We start from the raw sequence: 20,745 nt of genomic DNA, 5'->3' as shown, positions 1-20,745 counted from the left end.
AGTGAGCCGAGATTGTGCTACTGCACTCCAGGCTGGGTGACAGAGTGAGAGTCTGTCTCAAAACAAAATTAAAAGTAAAAATAAAGTTGTTATTATAAAACACAATAAAATGATCACATACGGTATGAATCTATTTATACGACATTACAGAAAACACAAAACTATGGGGACAAACAACAGGTCAGCAGTTGCCAGGCATTGGGGTGGGGTTGGCACAAGAAAGTTTTTTTTTAGGGGGGTGACAGAACTTTTCTGTATTCTTATTATGAAAATAATTCAATGAATCCACACATGTATTAAAATTCATAGAGCTGTACAGCAAAATTTTACAGTTGATTTTTTAAAAAGTTTTATTAAAATCTATTTTCATTTTAATTTTTTCCAAAGAAAAAAATTGCTTACTAATCTTTAAAAGATTTTATTGTTGTTGTTGTCACTGTTTGTGAGACAGGGTCTCACTGTCACCCAGGCTGGAGAGCAGTGGCGCGATCTCGACTCACTGCCGCCTCCACCTCTCAGGCTCAAGCAATCCTCCCAACTCAGCCTCCTAAGTAGCTGGGAATACAGGTCCGTGCCACCACTCTTGGCTAATTTTTTAAATTTCCTCTAGAGATGAGGTCTCACTATGTTGCCTAGGATGGTCTCAAACTTCTGCCCTCAAGTGATCTTCCTGCCTTGGCCTCCCAAAGTGCTAGGATTACCGGTGTGAGCAACTGCGCCTGACCTTAAAAGTTATTCTGATGGCTGAGAGTGCTTATATCCCTTTACTAAAGATTTTGAAATATTTTAGATACATATGAAGTAGTAAGTTTTCCGTTAAAATAGAGGAAAAATTGAGGTAGAAAAGGCAAATTTGATCAGTAAGACAGAACTGGTATTAGACTCTGGGGGTCTTGTGCAGTCAACTCCTCGAAACCACCATGTGCAAAGTCGGAGGTGTGCTCAGCGTCAGAATGCTTCTTCCTGATCTCCTGATCTCAAGTCTTGGTAAAACTTTCAGAAGCATGTAGCTTATTATGAGGAGGAGGGGAGTACCTTTTAATGTACAACAGAGAAAGGTTTACTGTTCTTAATCTAAACTCTGAATTTTCATTTATATGGCATGATAGGAGTCACATGAATCAAAGTTCTAATGTACTATTGCTTGATTTTCAGCTCGTTATCAGGAGAAAGTAGGTCAAGATTGTAATGTGATCAATCAGAAGATACCTGTGGACAGTGAACCTGCATAAAGTCGGTGTTCGGGTGAGTAACATGGTTCTCCAACCAGCTCACTCCATTGCAGTTATTTCCTCATCATTTACATGAAGGTTAGGCCGGGCGTCGTAGCTCATGCCTGTAATCCCAGCACTTTGGGAGGCCAAGGCGGGAGGATCACCTAAGGTCAGGAGATTGAGACCATCCTGGCCAACATGGCGAAACCCCGTCTCTACTAAAAATATAAAAATTAGCTGGGCGTGATGGCGGGCACCTGTAGTCCCAGCAACTCAGGAGGCTGAGGTAGGGAGAATCGCTTGAACCCGGAAGGCAGAGGTTGCGGTGAGCCGAGATCGCGCCACTGCACTCCAACCTGGGTGACAGAGACAGACTCTGTATCTAAATAAATAAATAAATAAACGAAGGTGAGGAGCTTTCAGGGAATGCCTCTCTTACTAAATTAGGCATGGTTTTTATTCTTTGTTTCTTTTTTTAAAAAAAAATTTATTATACTTTAATTTCTAAGATACATGTGCAGACCATGCAGGCTTGTTACATAGGTATACACGAGCCATGGTGGTTTCCTGCACCTACCATCCCGTCATCTATATTAGGTATTTCTCCTAATGCCATCTCTCCTCTAGGCCGCCCGCTCCCTGACAGGCCCCGGTGTGTGACGTTCTCCTCCCTGTGTCCATGTGTTCTCATTGTTCAGCTCCCACTTATAAGTGAGAATATGTGGTGTTTGGTTTTCTGTTCTTATGTTAGTTTGCTGAGAATGATGGTTTCCAGCTTCATCCATGTCCCTGCTATTCTGTTTCTTTATTTATAAACTTGCTTTTGTTTCTTTGTTTGATGTTGTTGTTTCTTTTTCAGAGATGAGAGTCTTGCTCTGTTACCCAGGCTGGAGTGCAGTGGCATAATCATAGCTCACTGCAGCCTCCAACTCCTGGACTCGAGGGACCTCTCGCTTCAGCCTCCAGAGCAGCTAGGATGACAGGGGCATGTCACCACATCTAGCTAAAACTTTTTTTTTTTTTTTTTTGCTTTACCCCTCACGAGATGCTTAAGGATGACCTAATGATAAGAGAAAAGGTGTTCTCTTTGCTGTTTGTCATAACATCTTCAGAAGAATGAAAGTGCACCTGGTATGTACACCAAATTTCCACTTCCCCACAGGACTGGTGATGATGCATGAGTGAATCGACTGAAACAGGCCAGGGGTACCATGAGAGGGGAGTGGGCAGGGATCCTCCAAAATCAAGAAAAGGCTCAGGGTAGTACAGTTTAATCCAAAACAACAGCCAAAACTGGGGAGAAAATTAGACTCTTCAAGGAACTCCCAGGTACATTACCCCATTTAATCCTTGAAACAACTGGATGAGATACCAAACAAAAATCTGTTATTACTGTTTTATGTATTAGAAAAATGAGGCCTGAAGAGCTTAAGGAACTTCATCTAATGTCCCAAGACTGGTATTTGACAAAGCATTGACTAGAAGGCAATTCCTTAAAAAAAAAAAGAAAAGAAAAGAAAAGAAAAGAAAAAATTGTAGAGATGAGGTCTCACTATGATGCCCACGCTGGTCTTGAATTCCTGGCCTCAAGTGATCCTCCTGCCTTGGCCTCCCTCAGTGCTGAGACTACAGGTGTGAGCCACCACACCCAGCCCAGAAACCAATTCCTGACTCTCAGTTTGTGACTATGACATCATGCTGCTCCTCAGACACCCCAAAGTTCACAACCTGGAATATTTTTCATTAGCTACTACAGTGTTACTAATCCATACCTATATTCTTCACCAAGATTAGTAAGGAATTCAGTCAAGTTACTTCCCCATCTCTTCCTACTTTATTTCCAGCTGAGGGACTCACTTCTTCACTTGGAAACTGCTCTGCTCTGGTCAGTCTCTTTGGTCCAATATTCTCTCCATTCCCGAGATTCACTCTTTGTTCAAATCCTCTGTAGCATCCAGCCGTTGCTAACAGAGACAGTTAAAATGCAGAGATGCCAAGCATCAGGAACTGTGGCTGGAGGAAATTAAACTGGAGGTTTTGGGGCTGGCTGCAGTGGTTCACGTCTGTAATCCCAGCACTTTGGGAGGCTGAAGCAGGTGGGAAGATCACTTGAGCCCAGGAGTTCAAGACCAGCCTGGGTAACACAGTGAGATCCGTATCTATACAAAAAATTTTAGGCTTGGCACTGTGGCTCATGCCTGTAATCCCAGCACTTTGGGAGACTGAAGCACGTGGGTGGATCACTTGAGCACAGGAGATTGAAACCAGCCTGGGCAACATGGCAAAACCCCATCTCGACAAGAAATACAAAAATTAGCCAGGCAGGCCAGGCGTGGTGGCTCATGCCTGTAATCCCAGAATTTTGGGAGGCTGAGGCAGGTGGATCACCTGAGATCAGGAGTTTGACACCAGCCTGGCCAACATGGTGAAACCCTGTCTCTACTAAAAATACAAAAAAATTAGCTGGGTATGGTGGCAGGCACCTGTAATCCTAGCTACTCAGGAGGCTGAAGCAGGAGAATCGCTGGAACCCACAAGGCAGAGGTTGCATTGAGCCAAGATAGCACCAATGCACTCCAGCCTGGGCAACAGAGCGAGACTCCGTCAAAAAAAAAAAAAAAATTAGCCAGGTGTAGTGGCACATGCCTGTAGTCCCTGCTACTTGGCAAGCTAAGCTGGGAGGATCACTGGAGCCCAGGAGGTTGAGGCTGCAGTAAGCCAAGATTGAGCCACTGCACTTCAGTTTGGGTGACAGAGCGACCACTGTCTCAAAAAAAAAAAAAAAAAAATTAAAAAAGTTAATCTGGCACAGTGGCATGTACCTGTAGTCCCAGCTACTCAGGAGGCTGAGGTGGGAGGATCACTTAAGCCCAGGAGGTGGAGGCTGCAGGAGCCATGACCATGCCACTGCACTCCAGTCTCCGCAACAGAGCAAGACCCTGTCTAAAATAATAAAAAGTAAAAAATAAAATAAAAATAATCTGGGGGGTATCGGGGATGCAGACAGGCAAACTACAGGCTCAGCATGTTCTCCTGGGGTATGGTTATTCCCTGCATGGCCCAGACTTCACTTGTGACTTTTTCACAGAAAGATGGGTCCCTTAGTGGGTCCCACAGAAAGATAAACCCACAGATGGGTCCAGTGCCTGTGCATGTCCTTCATATCTTGTGTGACATGAAAATTTATACTCTAAGCCAGGTGCAGTGGCACATGCCTCTAGTCCCAGCTACTCGAGAAGCTGAGGTAGGAGGATTGCTTGAGCCCAGGAGCTCAGGACCGTAGCGTGTGAGTGATAATCGTGCCTGTGAATGGCCAGTGCACTCTAGCCTGGGCAACATAGTGAGACCTTGCTTCTAAAAAACAAAACAAAACAGCAACAAAAATAAAAGGAAAATTTTCTTTTTTCTTTTTTTTTTTTTTTTGAGACAGAGTCTCGCTCTGTCACCCAGGCTGGAGTGCAGTGGCGCGATCTCAGCTCACTGCAAGCTCCGCCTCCCGGGTTCACGCCATTCTCCTGCCTCAGCCTCCTGAGTAGCTGGGACTACAGGCGCCCGCCAGCACGCCCGGCTAATTTTTTGCATTTTTAGTAGAGACGGGGTTTCACTGTATTAGCCAGGATGGTCTCGATCTCCTGACCTCGTGATCTACCCGCCTCGGCCTCCCAAAGTGCTGGGATTACAGATGTGAGCCACTGTGCCCGACCAGGAAAATTTTCTTTAAAAAAGTATACTCCTAGTTTTTTTAAGCATTTTAACTTTCTGAGTATATCTGGAACAGTTTTGTTATTGAGAACTCATGGCTTTGACTGCAAGTCATATGCATGCATATTCAAGAGTAGTGAGTATCCAAGAACTGTTTTCTGAATGATGCATAAGTGAAGCATGACTTCATGGATTAACAATTGCCACAGGTCAATTATGCCTCTCTCTGTCACCCCCAACAAAAATAAATATCAAAACTACATGAAGCAGAAGTTGAAATAACAGTCCGTAACAAAGGTGCTGTGTTCCTTAACATCAGAAAAACGAGTCCTTATTTTACTGAAGAATAGCATCACTGAATTCACAAACCCAGTCAGTACTTTCAAATGCCTATGCACAGACTGGCACTGTGTCATATAACAGGATGTTTGATTACATGTGGGTCAGTGGAAACTACCCTTATCACACCCACATATTTGCATTTATAAATTTACTTGGCTGTGCAGAAAAACCAGCTATATATGGCTTGTGCCAACTAATTTTACTAATTAATGGATGAATAAAAAGGTATTTAAATAAGGCTCAGATCAAACTCATGTGTGAGAATTTTAGCAACTGAATTGCCAGGGTAAAACAGGAAGAGGTCTTGCTCTCCAGTTGAATTGCAAGTAAATTCCACACACAGAGAGATGCCGGTGGTAGCCAAACCCACAGCTTGAAAATCTGTTTATTTGCCAAACCAAATGGCTTTGTACTGCTTTTCAATTCCCTACAATTTATTGTTTAAAAGCCTACATTGGAAACTAAACAAAAACTAGAAGCAGAATGGCAGATGCCTTTCAGGGGAGTACTGCTTGGGGGAGGGTCAACATCATTCTGCTTTTTGATCTTGGGGGTGGTTACACAAGACTCTGCATTTGGCTAGATTCTTCTGTTTTCTGCACTTTTCTACGTAAGTGTTATACTTAAATTTTAAACACACACACCCACACACACACATACACACACACTCTCGCATTGGGAAAACTTGTTGAAAAATTCCCTCGAATCCTGTTAGAAAGAACTCTGTCAGAAATATTCTTTCTTTGGCAAGGCACAATGGCTCATGCTTGTAATCCCAGGAATTTGGGATCCCGAGATGGGAGGAACATTTGAGCCCAGGAGTTCAAGGCTGCAATGAACTATGATGGTGTCACTGCACTCCATCTTAGGTGACAGAGCAAGACCCTGCTTCAAAAAAAAAAAAGATACTTTCTTATTATATAATTTAGAGTCAATGAGTGCATGGCTAGAAATATTAACATAACCGTATCATCAAATCAGAAAGCACCTTTTACAGCCATCTAATGCAACTTTCTTTCTTTCTTTTTTTTTTTTTTTTGGAGATGGAGTCTTGCTCTGTCGCCCAGGCAGGAGTCCCATGGTGTGGTCTCGGCTCAATGCAACCTCCGCCTCCTGGGTTCAAGTGATTCTCCTGCCTCAGCCTCCCAAGTAGCTGGGACTACAGGTGCGTGCCACAACACCTGGCTAATTTTTGTATTTTTAGAAGAGATGGGTTTCACTATGTTGACCAGGCTGGTATTGAACTCCTGGCCTCGTGATCCGCCCGCCTCAGCCTCCTAAAGTGCTGGGATTACAGATGTGAGCCACCATGCCCTGCCTTAATGCAACCTTTTCTAAAAGGTCTTGTAAGAATCTCTTAGCCTTTGCTGACAAACGTTTAATGATGGAGAAGGACCCTTCTCCAGGACCCATGTAGGCAGCTTTGATTGTTAGAAGTTTCTCCTTACTTTGTAATCCACGATCTCTGCCTTTGTAAATTTCTCCATTATCATTCCCTCTCCCACATCACAGCCATTTCAATATACTGTCAGCCAGCAATCCACGTGGCAATGTATTAAATGACAAAGAGTAAAGATCCTGTTCCCTCTCTGCCAAAAAAGTGAACACCCACCTGCTTGGTAGGTAAATACCCAGCCAGAAGAAGGGCAATTTATCAAACTTAATGAAATATCCCCAAGGACACCTCTGTCTATTTATACACATTTCTGCCATCAAGCAACTTTTTTTTCATTCTTTAAAGGTGTGGTAAAATAAACACAATATAAAATTTATATCATAACTATTTTAAGTGTATAACTCAGTGGCATTAAGTACATTCATATTCTTGTATAACTATCACACCATCCATCTCCAGAACTCTCTTCATCTTGTAAAACTGAAACTCTGTATCCATTAAGCAGTAACTTCCCATTCCTTCCCCCATCAAGTCCCTGGAAGACACCATTCTGTTTTCTGTCTCTATGAATTTGACTATTTGAGGAACTTCATATTAGTGGACTCATACAGTATTTGTCCTTTTGTGTCTGGCTTATTTCACTTAGCATGATGTCCTCAAGTTTTGTCCTTGTTGTACCATGTGTCAACATTTCCTTTTTTTTTGAGACGGAGTTTCACTCTTGTTGCCCTGGCTGGCTGGAGTGCAGTGGCAGGATCTCGGCTCACTGCAACCTCTGCCTCCCGGGTTAAAGTGATTCTTCTGCCTCAGCCTCTCGAGTAGCTGGGATTAAAGGCATGCGCCACCATGTTCGACTAATTTTGTATTTTTAGTAGAGATGGGGTTTCTCCATGTTGGTCAGGCTGGTGCCAAACTGCCGACCTCAGGTGATCTGCCCACCTCAGCCTCCCAAAGTGCCGGGATTACAGGCATGAGCCACCGCGCCCAGCCAGCATTTCTTTTTTTTAAAGGCTGAATAACATTCCATTGTATGGCTGGGCACGGTGGTTCATGCCTGCAATCCCAGCACTTTGGGAGGCCACAGCAGGTAGATTACTTGAGCCCAGGAGTTCAAGATTAGCCTGGACAACATGGCAAAACGTTATTTCTACAAAAAATACAAAAAATTAGCCAGGCATGGTGGCATGCACCTGTAGTCCCAGCTACTCAAGAGGCTGAGGTGGGAGGATCACCTGAGCCCAGGAAGTCAAGTCTGTAGTGAGCTGTAATGGCTCCACTGCATTCTAGCCTGGGTGACAGAGTAAAACCCTGTTTCAAAAAAAGAAAAAAAAATTCCAATGTACGTATAAACCACATTTTGTTTCATCCATTGATGAACATGAGTTACTTCTAATTCTTGGCTATTGTGAATAATGTTACTATGAACACAAGTGTACAAATATCTCTGAGACCCCACATTCAGTTCTTTGGAGTACATGCCCAGAAGTAGCATTGCTGCATCACATAGCAATTCTATGTTTAACTTTTTGAGGAACTACCATATGATTTTCCATCATAGCTGTAGCATTTTACACTCCCACCAACAATGCACAGGATTCCAGTTTCTCCACATCCTTGGCACCACTTGTTATTTTCTGATTTTTGTTTTTGTGTTCTTTTTCAACATGACATGATTTCATCATGATTTCTCATTTTTTATAGTAGCCATCCTAAGCAACTTTCTTATTATTGTTATTATTATTCTACAAACAGGCTGTTGCTCTGTCACCCAGGATGGAGTGTGGTGGCATAATCATTGCTCACTGCAGCCTCAATCTCCTGGGCTCAAGCAATCCTCCTGCCTCAGTCTCCTGAGTAGTTGAGACTATAGGCTCACATCACGGCACTCTGAGTAATTTTTATTTGTTTTTATTTATTCTTATTTTTTTTTCCATAGAGACAGGTTCTCACTTTATTGCCCAGTCTGGCCTTGAACTCCTGGCTTTAAGCAATCCGCCCGTCTCAGGCTCCCAAAGTGCTGGGATTATAGGTGTGAGCTGCACCCAGCTGCTTAGCTGTACCCAGCTAAGCAACTTCCTTTTGATAACAATACCACTGACTACCATTTACCTATGTGCTTCACTTGTGGCTAGTTTGGAATCCACTGTAACCTAGAACACTCACAACAAACTGCTGAGGTTTAAACATGAGAACTCTGAGGCTAGCAAGGCCAGCACCTTGCCAGCAGCAGCCCACAGTTAGGAAGGGACAGACCTGGGATTTCAGCCCTCACATGCAATTAATTCGACACCCTGTGCTCTACCGCCCTACCCTGCCTTACTTTTGACCATTCAGAGTGATTTCTGGGCTCTCATTTGGGTGCCAGGGATCTCCTGAGCAAGTTGCCCACCCACAACCCCAGCAAAGTCATTGATCAGCATTCTGGTTTGTGAACAATCCAGAGAGAACAGAGCACAACAAATTCCTCTAGGATAGAAACCTCCCATTTACTTATGTTGGTATTTCCCCAAACCACCCACTATCATGACTAACATACACCACTCGATAAACATACATGGGCTGGCTGCGGTGGCTCACGCCTGTAATCTCAGAACTTTGGTAGGCTGAGGTGGGTGGATCCCTTAAGCTTAGGAGTTTGAGACCAGGCTGGCCAACATGGTCAAACCCCATCTCTACAAAAAATAAGCCAGGCATAGTGGCACACACCTGTAGTCCCAGCTACTTGGGAGGCTGAAGTGGGAAGATGGCTTTTGTCCAGGAGGTCAAGGGTGCAGTGAGCTACGACTGCACCACTGCACTCCAGCCTGGGATTGCAGCCTGGTCTCAAACTCCTGAGCTCAAGTTATCCTCCTGCCTTGGCCTCCCAAAAAAACACAAAAATTAGGCAGGCCTGGTGGCAGGGTCTGTAATCCTAGCTACCCAGGACTGAGGTGAGAGGATGGCTTGGGTCCAGGAGGCGGAGGATGCAGTGAGCTGAGATTGCACCACTGCACTTCAGCCTGGGCGACAGAGCAAGACCCCATCTCAAAACAAACACATAAACAAACAAATAAATAAATACACATGAGGGAAAAATTTTGTTATATACATTGGGCATCTATCAAATTTGAAACAATACAAAAAGCCAATGTGGTTCTGAAAGACAAAAATCAACTGCTATGGTGCCGCATTTCATTATACTAACAACCATAAACTCCATATTAAAATTTTGCTTAAAACCAGGTATTTGGCTAGGTGTGGTGGCCAAATCCCTGGTGAGTGAAATCACGCCACTGCACTCCAGCCTGGGTGACAGAGTGAGACTCTGTCTTAAAAACAACAAAAAACCAGGGATTGTGCCCATTACTGTATCTGTCACTCTCCAGGTCACTTAGGGGAGGTATCAAGTACCTTCTTGTGGATAACGATTACAAGCTTAAGCCTATTGCTGTCACAGAAAACAGAAATAAATGTTACTTTCTAGCTTCAAATTAATCTCTAGAGAAGTAGCTTTGAGTCATTCAACTCTCCACCTACTCAAAGCATTAAGTCAGTGTTCAATGTGTCTTCACTCTTGGCTATGTCACAAATGCCATATTGTAAAAGAGTCTAGGCAAGAAGATGGCTGTGATGGACAAAAAACTTAGCTTCATACTAAAAGGCTCCAATGATTCTCCTTCGTTGATGCCATGAAGTCCAACATTTAGTATTAGGGCCAAGCACCCTCCAAGCCTGCCGGTGGAGCCTCCCACTGCCTCTCTGGAACAAGCTCCAGTAATGCTCAGTTGGGCTGTCCTTTCTCACGAAAGCCCCTTCTTCCAGGGTGTGTGGCTGACTCCCTTCAGGATTCCCACCAACACAGCAGGCTTGTACCCCAACTCCTAACACTGCGGGACTCCCAGTAGCTACCCAGGAAAAGTTTGCTAAACTGAATACTAAACATAGCAGTGGAAGGTTCTTTAAGAAAATAGTCTATTTACTACATTTACAGCGCATCAGCTCTCCTGAGACAGAACTCTTACAATTATATCCATCAAGCATCCTTCAAGCCACTCTAGCTCCAAAGTTCCTGTCTGCTCCCACCTGCCCTCTGCAGTCCCACTGGCTTCATTCCATTGCTGCTTATATCCTGCCATTTTAAAATCATATAAGGAGCTAGGCACAATGACTTATGCCTATAATCCCAGGATTTGGGGAGGCTGAGGCAGCCGGATAACTTGAGGCCAGAAGCTCGAGACCAACCTGGCCAACAGAGCAAAACCCCATCTGTACTAAAAATAAAAAAAGTAGCTGGACGTGGTGGTGTGTGCCTGTAATCCCAGCTACTCAGGAGGCTGAAGCACAGGAATCACTTGAACCCGGGAGGGGGAGGTTGCAGTGAGCCGAGATCACACCATCACACTCCAGCCTGAATGACTCTGTCTCAGGAAAATAAATAAATATATATATATATATATATATATATATATATATAAAAGAAAGAAAAAACAGCATTCAAAAACAGAAGAAAAAACAGCATTCAACTGTCAACCAGAAATAATCACTATTAAGACCGTAGTATAAAAATTGTTTGAAGGCCGGGCGCGGTGGCTCAAGCCTGTAATCCCAGCACTTTGGGAGGCCGAGACGGGTGGATCACGAGGTCAGGAGATCGAGACCATCCTGGCTAACACGGTGAAACCCCGTCTCTACTAAAAAAAAAAATACAAAAAACTAGCCGGGCGAGGTGACGGGCGCCTGTAGTCCCAGCTACTTGGGAGGCTGAGGCAGGAGAATGGCGTAAACTCGGGAGGCGGAGCTTGCAGTGAGCTGAGATCCGGCCACTGTACTCCAGCCCCGGCGACAGAGCAAGACTCCGTCTCACAAAAAAAAAAAAAAAATTGTTTGAAATGCAGAGCTTATAGATGATGTGTCCATATATGAATATTTTATTTCAGAAATGGTATCATGTCATCTACTAGTTTGTGTTCAGCTCTTTTGTTGTTGTTTGTTTGTTTGAGACAGGGTCTCACCAGGTTGCACAGGCTAATTTTCAACTCCTGAGCCCAAGCAATCCTCCTGCCTCACCCTCCCCAAGTGCTGGAATTACAGGCAAGAGCCACTGCTCCTGGCCCTGTTCGGCTTTTGAAAAAATGTTTTTCATATTAGTAACTGTAATTGAACGTTTTATCTTTTAAGATATTTACAAAGCATCCCATTATATGAATGTGACTTAATTTGTGTTTGTTTAATAAACCTCCCTGCTGGACTGCCCACCTCTGTGCATTGGAAGGGGGGGATGAAAAAATGTTGATTAATGGATACAAACATACTGTTTGATAGAAGTAGTAAGACCTAGCAGGGTGACTAGAGTTCACAATTAACTATCGTGCATTTCAAAACAGCTAGAAGAATTCAAAAGATTCTAGCATTTAAAAAGAAAACAAATATTTACGGTGATGGCTATCTCAAATACACTGATTTAATCTTTACAAATTACAAGAATGTATTAAATTATCACATGTGCCCTGAAACTATGTATATCTATTATGCATCAGAACAAACAAAGAACAAACTCTAATGGAGTTGGCCAAGCCTACCTCAGAAAAGATGCTCCAGGCCACATTCCCTAGCAAGTTAAGGGGAGGGGCTCTTCCACCAGATTGTATTTTCCTTTTTCTATTTTGTTTTGTCTACAGATAGATGCTTATTGAGCACATGGTAAAATGTTTCTTGCTATGGGTTGTGGTCAAATAAGTTTAACACGTGGGCACCGTGGCTCATGCCTGTAATCCCAGCACTTTGGGAGGCCGAGATGGGCAGATCACCTGAGGTCAGGTGTTCGAGACCAGCCTGGCCAACATGGTGAAACCCGTCTCTACTAAAAATACAAAAATTAGCCGGGCGTGGTGGCGCACGCCTGTAATCCCAGCTACTCGGGAGGCTGAGGCAGCAGAATCCCTTGAACCTGGGAGGTGGAGGTTGCAGTGAGTGGAGATCGCACCGCTGCACTACAGCCTGGGTGACAGCGAGACTCCATCTCAAAAAAAAAAAAAAAAGAAAAAGAAGATGTTTGACAGCCACTGTTCTGTCCCAAGAATTTAACAAGGAATTTAACAATTTTTTAAATAGTCCTGAATTATTATAGTTAGTATTTAAAAATTATTATGTAGCCTGAACATTTAAAGATTTCTAAACATCTACCCAAGAGTTTCATAATACTTTCCATGACGGGGAATTTCAAAATGTACATTTTTTCCATTGCTGAAAGTCAGGCATGGCCAGGGTGGGCTTTCAAAGCAGGCTCTGCACTATGACTCCAGACTCCTCCTCTCTCCCACCCCTACCCCACCCCTCACTTAAGGGCAAACTGAAAATTCAGAAGGCAGCAGAGGGTAGAAAGAACCCCGAGGAAAACGCAGCCTTGGGTGGTAAGGAAGGTGGGGCTGCAGGCAAATGACCCAGGCCGGCCCGGGGCCTGGGGAGGAGGAAGTATCACTTCCTTGCCTGCCTCCTCTGGGGCCTTCTCCGTCCAGCGGGCTACAGTTCTGCTCTCCGTGACACAGCTTCCCCCTGGAAAGCAGAAGTGGTCCTCCCTCTCCAGAGAGCCTCTCTGAGACAAGCTTCTCCATTCCCCTCACCTCTGTGGGGGTTAACATTTACAGGAAGAGTGGGGGCACCCAGACGCACAAACACCAACATGACATCATTGCTTCAGTGGGAGCAGTTTCACTGTACCAGCGCCCAAGGGTAGGCCCAAAGACCGACCGAAGACCTCTCCACCAGATGTTTTACCAACGGAGACAGGAAGGCGGGGACTAGAAAGAAGCTTCCAACCAGTATGGTCTGGTGTCAATAAAGAGGAGTGAGTGAGATTTCAGATGCTCACAGAAAGGTGTGGGCAGGCAAGCAATATGTAAGTTTGTCTGAAGCATGGACTGTAGAAAGGAAATGAGACCAACTAAAAAATGCTCTGAGTTATGAAGATTTCTTCCCAGTGTTCTACAACCCAAAAGCAGAGCCTCAACTATCAAGAAACAGCCACTGAAATGGTTCTTTCAATGTATCCCAATTCATGCAGTTCTATAGGATGTCATTTAAGTAGCAGCATTCTGAACACTGAGCATTCACAATAATGAGATTAACTGACAATCTCTTCCCCTACACGGTCAGCTCATGCCAATTCCTGGTTGCAGAAGGCTTTGTAAGATGATAGGGAAAGAACTGGGGAGAGCAGAAGAAGGGATACTGGAAGCCTGAGGGTTAATAAAGCCCAGTGAAAAAGCAATGCCATGGAAGAGTTCTATACCAAGGAAAACTATACCCTGAGTGTAAATACAGCTTTCAAGAAATAGCTCTGTGGCAAATAAGGAATGCTGCCAGCTAATTCAGTAATGAGAGAAAATGAAGTACAGAACAGGATGAAGAAGATAAACAACAAAGGCTACTACAGGGCCCTGCTCTTGTCACCATGGATGAGGCTTTTTAATACGTCATCCCAAATAATTATTTAAACTTGCTCTTCTAAATTACAAGAGAGGGCCAGGCACGGTGGTTCACACCTGTAATTCCAGCAGTTTGGGAGGCCGAGGCAGGCAGATCACCTAAGGTCAGGAGTTCGAGATCAGCCTGGCCAACATGGTGAAACCCCATCTCTATTAAAAATACGAAAATTAGCCAGGCGTGGTGGTGGGCACCTGTAATCACAGTTACTAGGGAGGCTGAAGCAGGAGAATCACTTGAATCCGGGAGATGGAGGTGCAGTGAACTGAGATCGCACCAAAGCACTCCAGCCTGGGTGACAGGAGCAAAAACTCTGTCTCTTCAGTGGGAGGCATAATAAAAAATAAAGAGAGCCCTTCCAATTAACTTAAGCCAAAGATACCCCAGAGAGGCCAGGCGCAGTAGCTCACACCTGTAATCCCAGCACTTTGTGAGGCCGAGGTGGGAGGATCACTTGGGGTCAGGAGTTCAAGACCAGCCTGGCCAACATGGTGAAACCCCATTTCTACAGAAAATACAAAAATTAGCTGGGTGTGGTGGCATATGCTTGTAAGTAATCCCAACTACTTGGGAGGCAAAGGCAGGGAGGATTGCTTGAACCCAGGAGGTGGAGATTGCAGTGAGCTGAGATTGCACCATTGCACTCCAGGCTGGGCGACAGAGTGAGCCTCCATCTTAAAAAAGAAGAAACAAACAAAACAACAACAACAAAAACCTCAAAAGCTCCAAGTCTTTAAACTAACTGTTACAAAATTTCTAATCCCTCCATTGGCAGATTTCCATACCATTTTCTACACGTGGGTGTTTCCCCCGAAAGGGAACTTATTCAAAATAAATTTTAGAAATGATAATGGAGTGAACTCAAAGTTTCACAATTTAAGTATCAGGAAACCAGGCAGCTGTAAGAAATCTTTCAGTATTTCTGACTGGAAAAAAAACCCAACTTCCTCTTCCATGTTCTTCTCTGCATTATCAGCCTTAAAAGATGGGAGGCAATGTATATCTATATTGTTGGCCTAGAACAGTGCCTTGCACATAGCAGGTACTCAAAATGATCAGGTGTTTTCATGTGCGTCCTATGAGCCCTGTCTCCTTAATTTATATTTTCACTTGAATGATGCTCTCACTGGTAAAACAACCATACAGGAGGCTGGTAAAGTTTACAGGGAGACACTTCCAGCAGAGGTGGGGGAAAGTCCTTTGCAAAGTATTACTCAGGTAATTAACCAATAAGCAACTGATTGCCCCCAAGACAGTCACTAGAGCTGCTCGGATAGCAGCCAGTATAGGTGTCATCTTAGCAGTTACTGGAGACCACTCTTTCCCACCCCCAAGCAAGAAACAGTGCTAAAAAGCACAGAAATTCATTTCTAGAAGACAGCTTTAAGTGCTCAGCTTGATGGTGCATCTGCTGTGTCCTGAGCAGTTAGCCACTTAGTTCAGAAAATTACCAAGTGATAAAAGAAAATTAACTCGTGATTTCATTTTTAAAATGCTTGTTAAATGAACTATTTATTTGCTTTTAAGCACAGATGGTCCGCAACTTAACGATTTTTCAACTTTACGATGGTGCAAAAGCATTAGGCATTCAGTAAAAAGTGTACTTCAAGTACCCATACAACAATTTCATTTTTCACTTTTAATACAGTATTCAATAAATTACATGAGCTATTCAACACTTTATTATAAAATAGGCTTTGTGTCAGATGATTTTGCCCAACGGTAGCCTAATGTGAGTGTTTCGACCATGTTTAAGGTAGGTTAGACTAATCTATGATGTTTAGTAGGTTAAGTGTATTAAATGCATCTTCTACTTTCAGTATTTTCAACTTACGATTGGGTTTATTGAGACACAGCATCATCGTAAGTTCAGAGGCATTTGTAATTGAGCACCCACTACAAGTCCAAAGGTGGACAAGTAGAAAGAGTCAAAAAACATACCTACTACGCCTAATGGTACCACTTAACCAAGCCCGTGACCTTAGACAACCCCCTGAATCTTTTTCTTTATCTGTCCTTCTCCATCCTATAGGAGCCACAAGAGGTTCAAATGAAATTCAAGTTCAGGAAGACTTCAGAGCCCTAAACTAATGAAAGGTGCTAACACTTTCACCATCATCGCTAGGAAGAGCCAGAAAAGGTCTGAGGTTATCTCTGCTGTCAATATGACATTGATCGATGTCCTGACTAATGATTGTGGTGGCCTTTCAATGTTAACACCCATCCATGCATCACTGAGATCATCAGTAGGAGTGAGCTTATAACAACCTTCCCTGCTGTGGGCATGGATACATTGTATCCTTATTTATAAAGTTAGTATGGGTTTGTACATTAATAATATGATTTAATTTTGTTAAGTTACAACACATAGTCATGTGAACCAACTGGAATCTCAGATGTTTTTGGTGATTTATTTCTAAAAACAAATACTACAGATAGAAGTAAAAGGCTTTCAAAGTCATTGAACAGTGCTGGACCACTTTTCTGCTAAAAGAAAGCTATTGGAGGGGTGGGGCTGGGGCGGGATTACAAAGTTTCCACCTACCTTGGTAACACCAATGACTCTAAAATAATGTGGGTCTTCTGGATTGGGCCAACTACCTTTGCAGGAAACATCTTAACCACCCCACATCAGGACTTCTCTTCCAGTGATAAGTAGAGAAGAGCGGTGCTGAGTGGAGACTCTTCATTTAGAACACTAAATGTGGGTAACTCAGTGCTGGGTAACTTTACAATCAACAAAGCCTCTCAAATCCCCGTTTTAGAAACCACAACAGAAAGGGCCAGTAGGCTTCAAACACTTTAGGGACCAGCTCTATTTCTTCATCTCCCTATGTCCTCAGTTTTGCATAGGGCAAGCTCACAGGAGGCCTTCATTCCTTCTTCCAAGTAATCTCAAACTGAGCACCTACTATGTGCCAGGCACTGGGGCTATCATTTTGGACAAGACAGATGAAGTGGTTTTCATGGAGCTTCCACTGTAATGGTGAATACAGACTATCAACCTGCAGACAAATCAATATAACTCTGACTGCTGCTATAAAGGAAATGTTGGCTAAATAAATGACCCAAGTGGTTTATCCCAAATCACAGTATATTAAATGATGGAAGAGGCCAAAACCCAAGTTTCCTGGCTCCAATTTTCTCTCCCCTTACATCTGCTGCCCTCTATCCTTCACTCAGCAAAAGGGCCACACATTTACATCCAAAGAGACCCAGTCACCAAAGACTCTATGATCTAATGAAATTTCTTCAGGTCTCAAAGCACTTACCTGCTTACCTCCAAATGAGAATGGAGGGACTAACTGGATCCCACCCTTTCCCAACAAAGCTTACTCTTACAGACAAGGGCTTAGTAAGACCTAGGCTCTTGCAGTGCCTATTCCCCAGGGCATGGCTTTAGCTGTTGGCTGTAGAGAGAAAACATCCCTGTAGCCCACCAGTTTATTGGCTAGTTCTTTAGGGCAAGTCAGACTACTGGGCCCTGCTTTGGGACAGCAAATCCCTCATGTATTTATTAAGCAGATTTACTAATAAGGTCAGATGGCTAAATCAGACATGGTAGTCTTAGGTTCAATATCACCAGGCTGCAAAGAACCAAGAAGCCTCGTTTATATGAATAGAAGTCACTGCAATAAATAACAGTAACATCGTTTATGAAATGTTTGGTATGTACTAGGGTCTCTGTGTGTACTAAACAGTCCCTGAGGTATATATGCTCTCTCAAAGATGAAGAAACCCAAACAGGGAATTTCAATAATCGGTCCCCTAAATATACAGCCAGAAAAGTGCAAGGCCTGGATTCTGAGCCGGCGAAGAAGGGCGAATTTGGGATAATTAACACACACGGATATACAAAGAAATGAAGATACAACCACTAGTTCACACGACAGGCAGGCTGTTGGAAAGTTACGAATGCACCGCAAGCAAAAGATGCCACCATGGACCCAGAGAATGCAGGAAAGTGGGAACTGACTATTAGGCCCTTCCCCCAAGGCGAAGGAAAGGCAACCCCTGAATTCTTAAAATAACTCTCGCTTCCTCTCAGCCGGCAAAAGCACCGGACTGCTCCTCCGCAGGCCGAGAGGCGCCGCAGCGGGAGGGTGAGCTCCAGCCTCCGCCGCAGACCCTCGACGTCACGCTCCTGCCCCGGGCCACCAGGGAGGGCAGCTGTAAGCGGGCCTCGAGAGGCTGCCGGCCGAGCCCCATCTCCCACTTCCAGGGGACCCAGGGTCCAGAGGGGAGACCAGATTGCACAATCCGAGGAGTTGTCTCCAGTATCCCTGCCGCGCGCCCGCTCCGCAAGGGCACGGGCTTCGCCGCCGTGCGCGCGGAGCGGCCGGAGCGGGGACAGCAGCCGGCCCTCGGGCCCTCGCCGGGAAGGACCCGCGGTGAGCCCGCCCCCGCGCCCGCACCTCCCAGCACTCCCCTGCGCGGCTCAGCCGCTGACACCTGCGGAGCCTCGGTCCCCGCACCCTGGCTCCCCCGGGCCCGGTCACCCGCCGGCTGAAGACATCTGAGAGCCTTCGCCGCCGAGGCCCGGAGGCTGTGCGGCCAGGAAGCCGCCGCGGGCCGCGCCGATGCCCCCGGCCCCGAGTCGACCCTGCGCCCGGGACTCTGGCTAGTGGCACAGCCGCGGCCCCTGCACCCACGGCCCGCGTGCCCGCGCCCACACTTGGGTTCGCGCAGAGGACTCACCCGCTCGCGGTGAAAGTTTCGGGGTGGCGGAGCTCCACGGTGACTTGAGTTCAGAGCAGGGGGCGCGACGGGGCGGCCCAGCAGGACCTGCGTAGGGGGAGGCTGCTGGCCGGGAACGCGGGACGCCCGGCGAGGGGCTGCTGGCGCGGGGCCGGGGTTGGCGCGGCCGCCCCGCTTGCCGCGGGATGGAGGCTGCAGCGCGTCGGGCCCGGAGGCGCCACGGCCGGGGAGCGAGCGGCAGCGCGGCCCGGCGCGGCGGGAGAGGAACTGGCTGTCTCTGGGCTCGGTCGAGAGGTCCCAGCTACTTCCTGGTGCTCGGATTTGCATATCGAGCCCGGAGGGCGGGGAAGTGACCGTTTGGTCCCTGCCCAAGGTTTGGGTGTTTGGTGTGGCCGTCGCGCAGGGCTTTGAAGGCACAGAAACCTGGCGACTCAGTCTGCAGCTCCGGGGAGTGGAACAGCCTGGGCCAGCCTTCTACTGTAGGGACGGACGGAAGGATCTCCGGAGGAGCCTGGGCTTCGCAGGCACATCGACGATACCTCTCGCGTCTCCTTTCCTTTCCTTCCGACCCATCCCCAAGGTGTTAGGAAGGGGGTGCTCCCGGGAGCGGAGGAGGTGCGCTCTGATGCCTTCCAACATTTGGGGTTCTCTAGAGAAAGGACGCGCGCGATATGCCGAGGTGATGCTCGGGGTCTCGTTGAGTTCTTAATAATCATTAAGGGTAAGTTCCTTAAGGGTGTACAGGAGGCTGTTCAGGGCATTGATGTGGAAGGGGATGACATGGAGTCAAAGGTCCCGGCAGGTTCTCCGTTTCTCAAAGCCTCAGTTTCCTCCCAGGACAATGGATGTAAGGATGCCTATCTCGTGTACCTTTCTGTACAGGGCACGCACTGGCCGCATGCAGGAATGCTGGCGTTATTTCATTCCTACTACAGCTGCATCCCAGCATGCAGGGCAGTGCTTGCAGGTAGCAGGTGCCTGACCAGTGTTTGCTGGAAGAATGTGTGACCGCGTCCTTAAGCTCATGTTAAACTCAACAAATGCCACTTACAAATCCAAGATGTAAGATTAGGCTCGGTCAGTGGATACCCACTTCTTCTACGCCAGATTCTGTTCACTGGGATCCCAGCATTGCAGTACCTTGAAAAATTTACAAGGAAACAAATTGGACACTGTGGGAGACTTGGTCTTTGCATTAATAGCAAACATTTACAGAGGGCCTGATGGGCCAGACACTGCCCAAAGCACTTCCTTTCTCTCATTAACAATGTTCTGAAGAGGCTGGCCCCAGCTACAGAGCAATAAGTCAAAGCAGCTGCCTTGTGACACAATGTGATACAGCAGTCATTTGTTACTAGGAAAGGAGTACTAAAGTTTGCATACTAATTCCTTAAAAGAAAAAAAGAAAGGTGGTTTATACCTGTGATGTTCACTGATAGGTAGTCGTTAGTTTACTGCTGAAGAGAAGGGGTGGGTTACCCATGGGAAGGTGTGTAATTGAAACCTGTCAAGAATCCTATGGAGAAAAATGGAAAAATGAAGAAAAAAGAAAAAAAAAAGAATCCTATGGAATAATTCACTACCTGAGGGCCTCTTGCCTGGACTTTTCTTAAGAATGATCTCTCAAATATATTCACCCTACATTAAAGTATCTGCTGCTGCTGAGGAATCCTTCATATCCTGGCCAAACGTGTGTGGCTAATAAGAATAGGATTCAAAACGTTTGGTATTGGTTAATCTATCAGGAATATCTGTCAGTGTTTTTGGTAAAACATCTCTCAGGGTAAGGAACAAAGCATCATCAGGCAGACCTGAGCTTGCACCCAGCTCCCCAACTCCCTAACTCCTCACGAAAGTGTCCTCGCTAAGTTCATCTCTTCATTCTTATTTGGAAAAAAACAATACGATGCTAATTTCCACTTCTTAGGCTGC

The 20,745-nt window shown here is 45.4% G+C and overlaps 1 protein-coding gene across 3 annotated transcripts in view; it reads right to left on the bottom strand.

Moving 5' to 3' along the window:
* LYN (LYN proto-oncogene, Src family tyrosine kinase) overlaps nt 1–19,328 on the bottom strand; it is a 139,424-nt gene extending 120,096 nt beyond the window's left edge. The window contains exon 1 of one of the 3 annotated variants that reach the window (XM_021942327.2): nt 18,814–19,328. In XM_021942327.2, the coding sequence (XP_021798019.1) occupies nt 18,814–19,140 (327 nt within the window). In that variant the 5' untranslated portion in view covers nt 19,141–19,328. The remainder of the gene's footprint in view (nt 1–18,813) is intronic. The other 2 variants (XM_003902768.4, XM_003902767.4) reach the window with 2 other exon arrangements.
* Between the last annotated feature and the right edge of the window lie 1,417 nt (nt 19,329–20,745).

The sequence above is a fragment of the Papio anubis genome, chromosome 8 (assembly GCF_008728515.1).
Source record: "Papio anubis isolate 15944 chromosome 8, Panubis1.0, whole genome shotgun sequence".
Lineage (NCBI taxonomy): Eukaryota > Metazoa > Chordata > Mammalia > Primates > Cercopithecidae > Papio > Papio anubis.
Note: the sequence above shows the minus strand (reverse complement) of the source record. Positions and strands in the feature narration are given on the sequence as shown.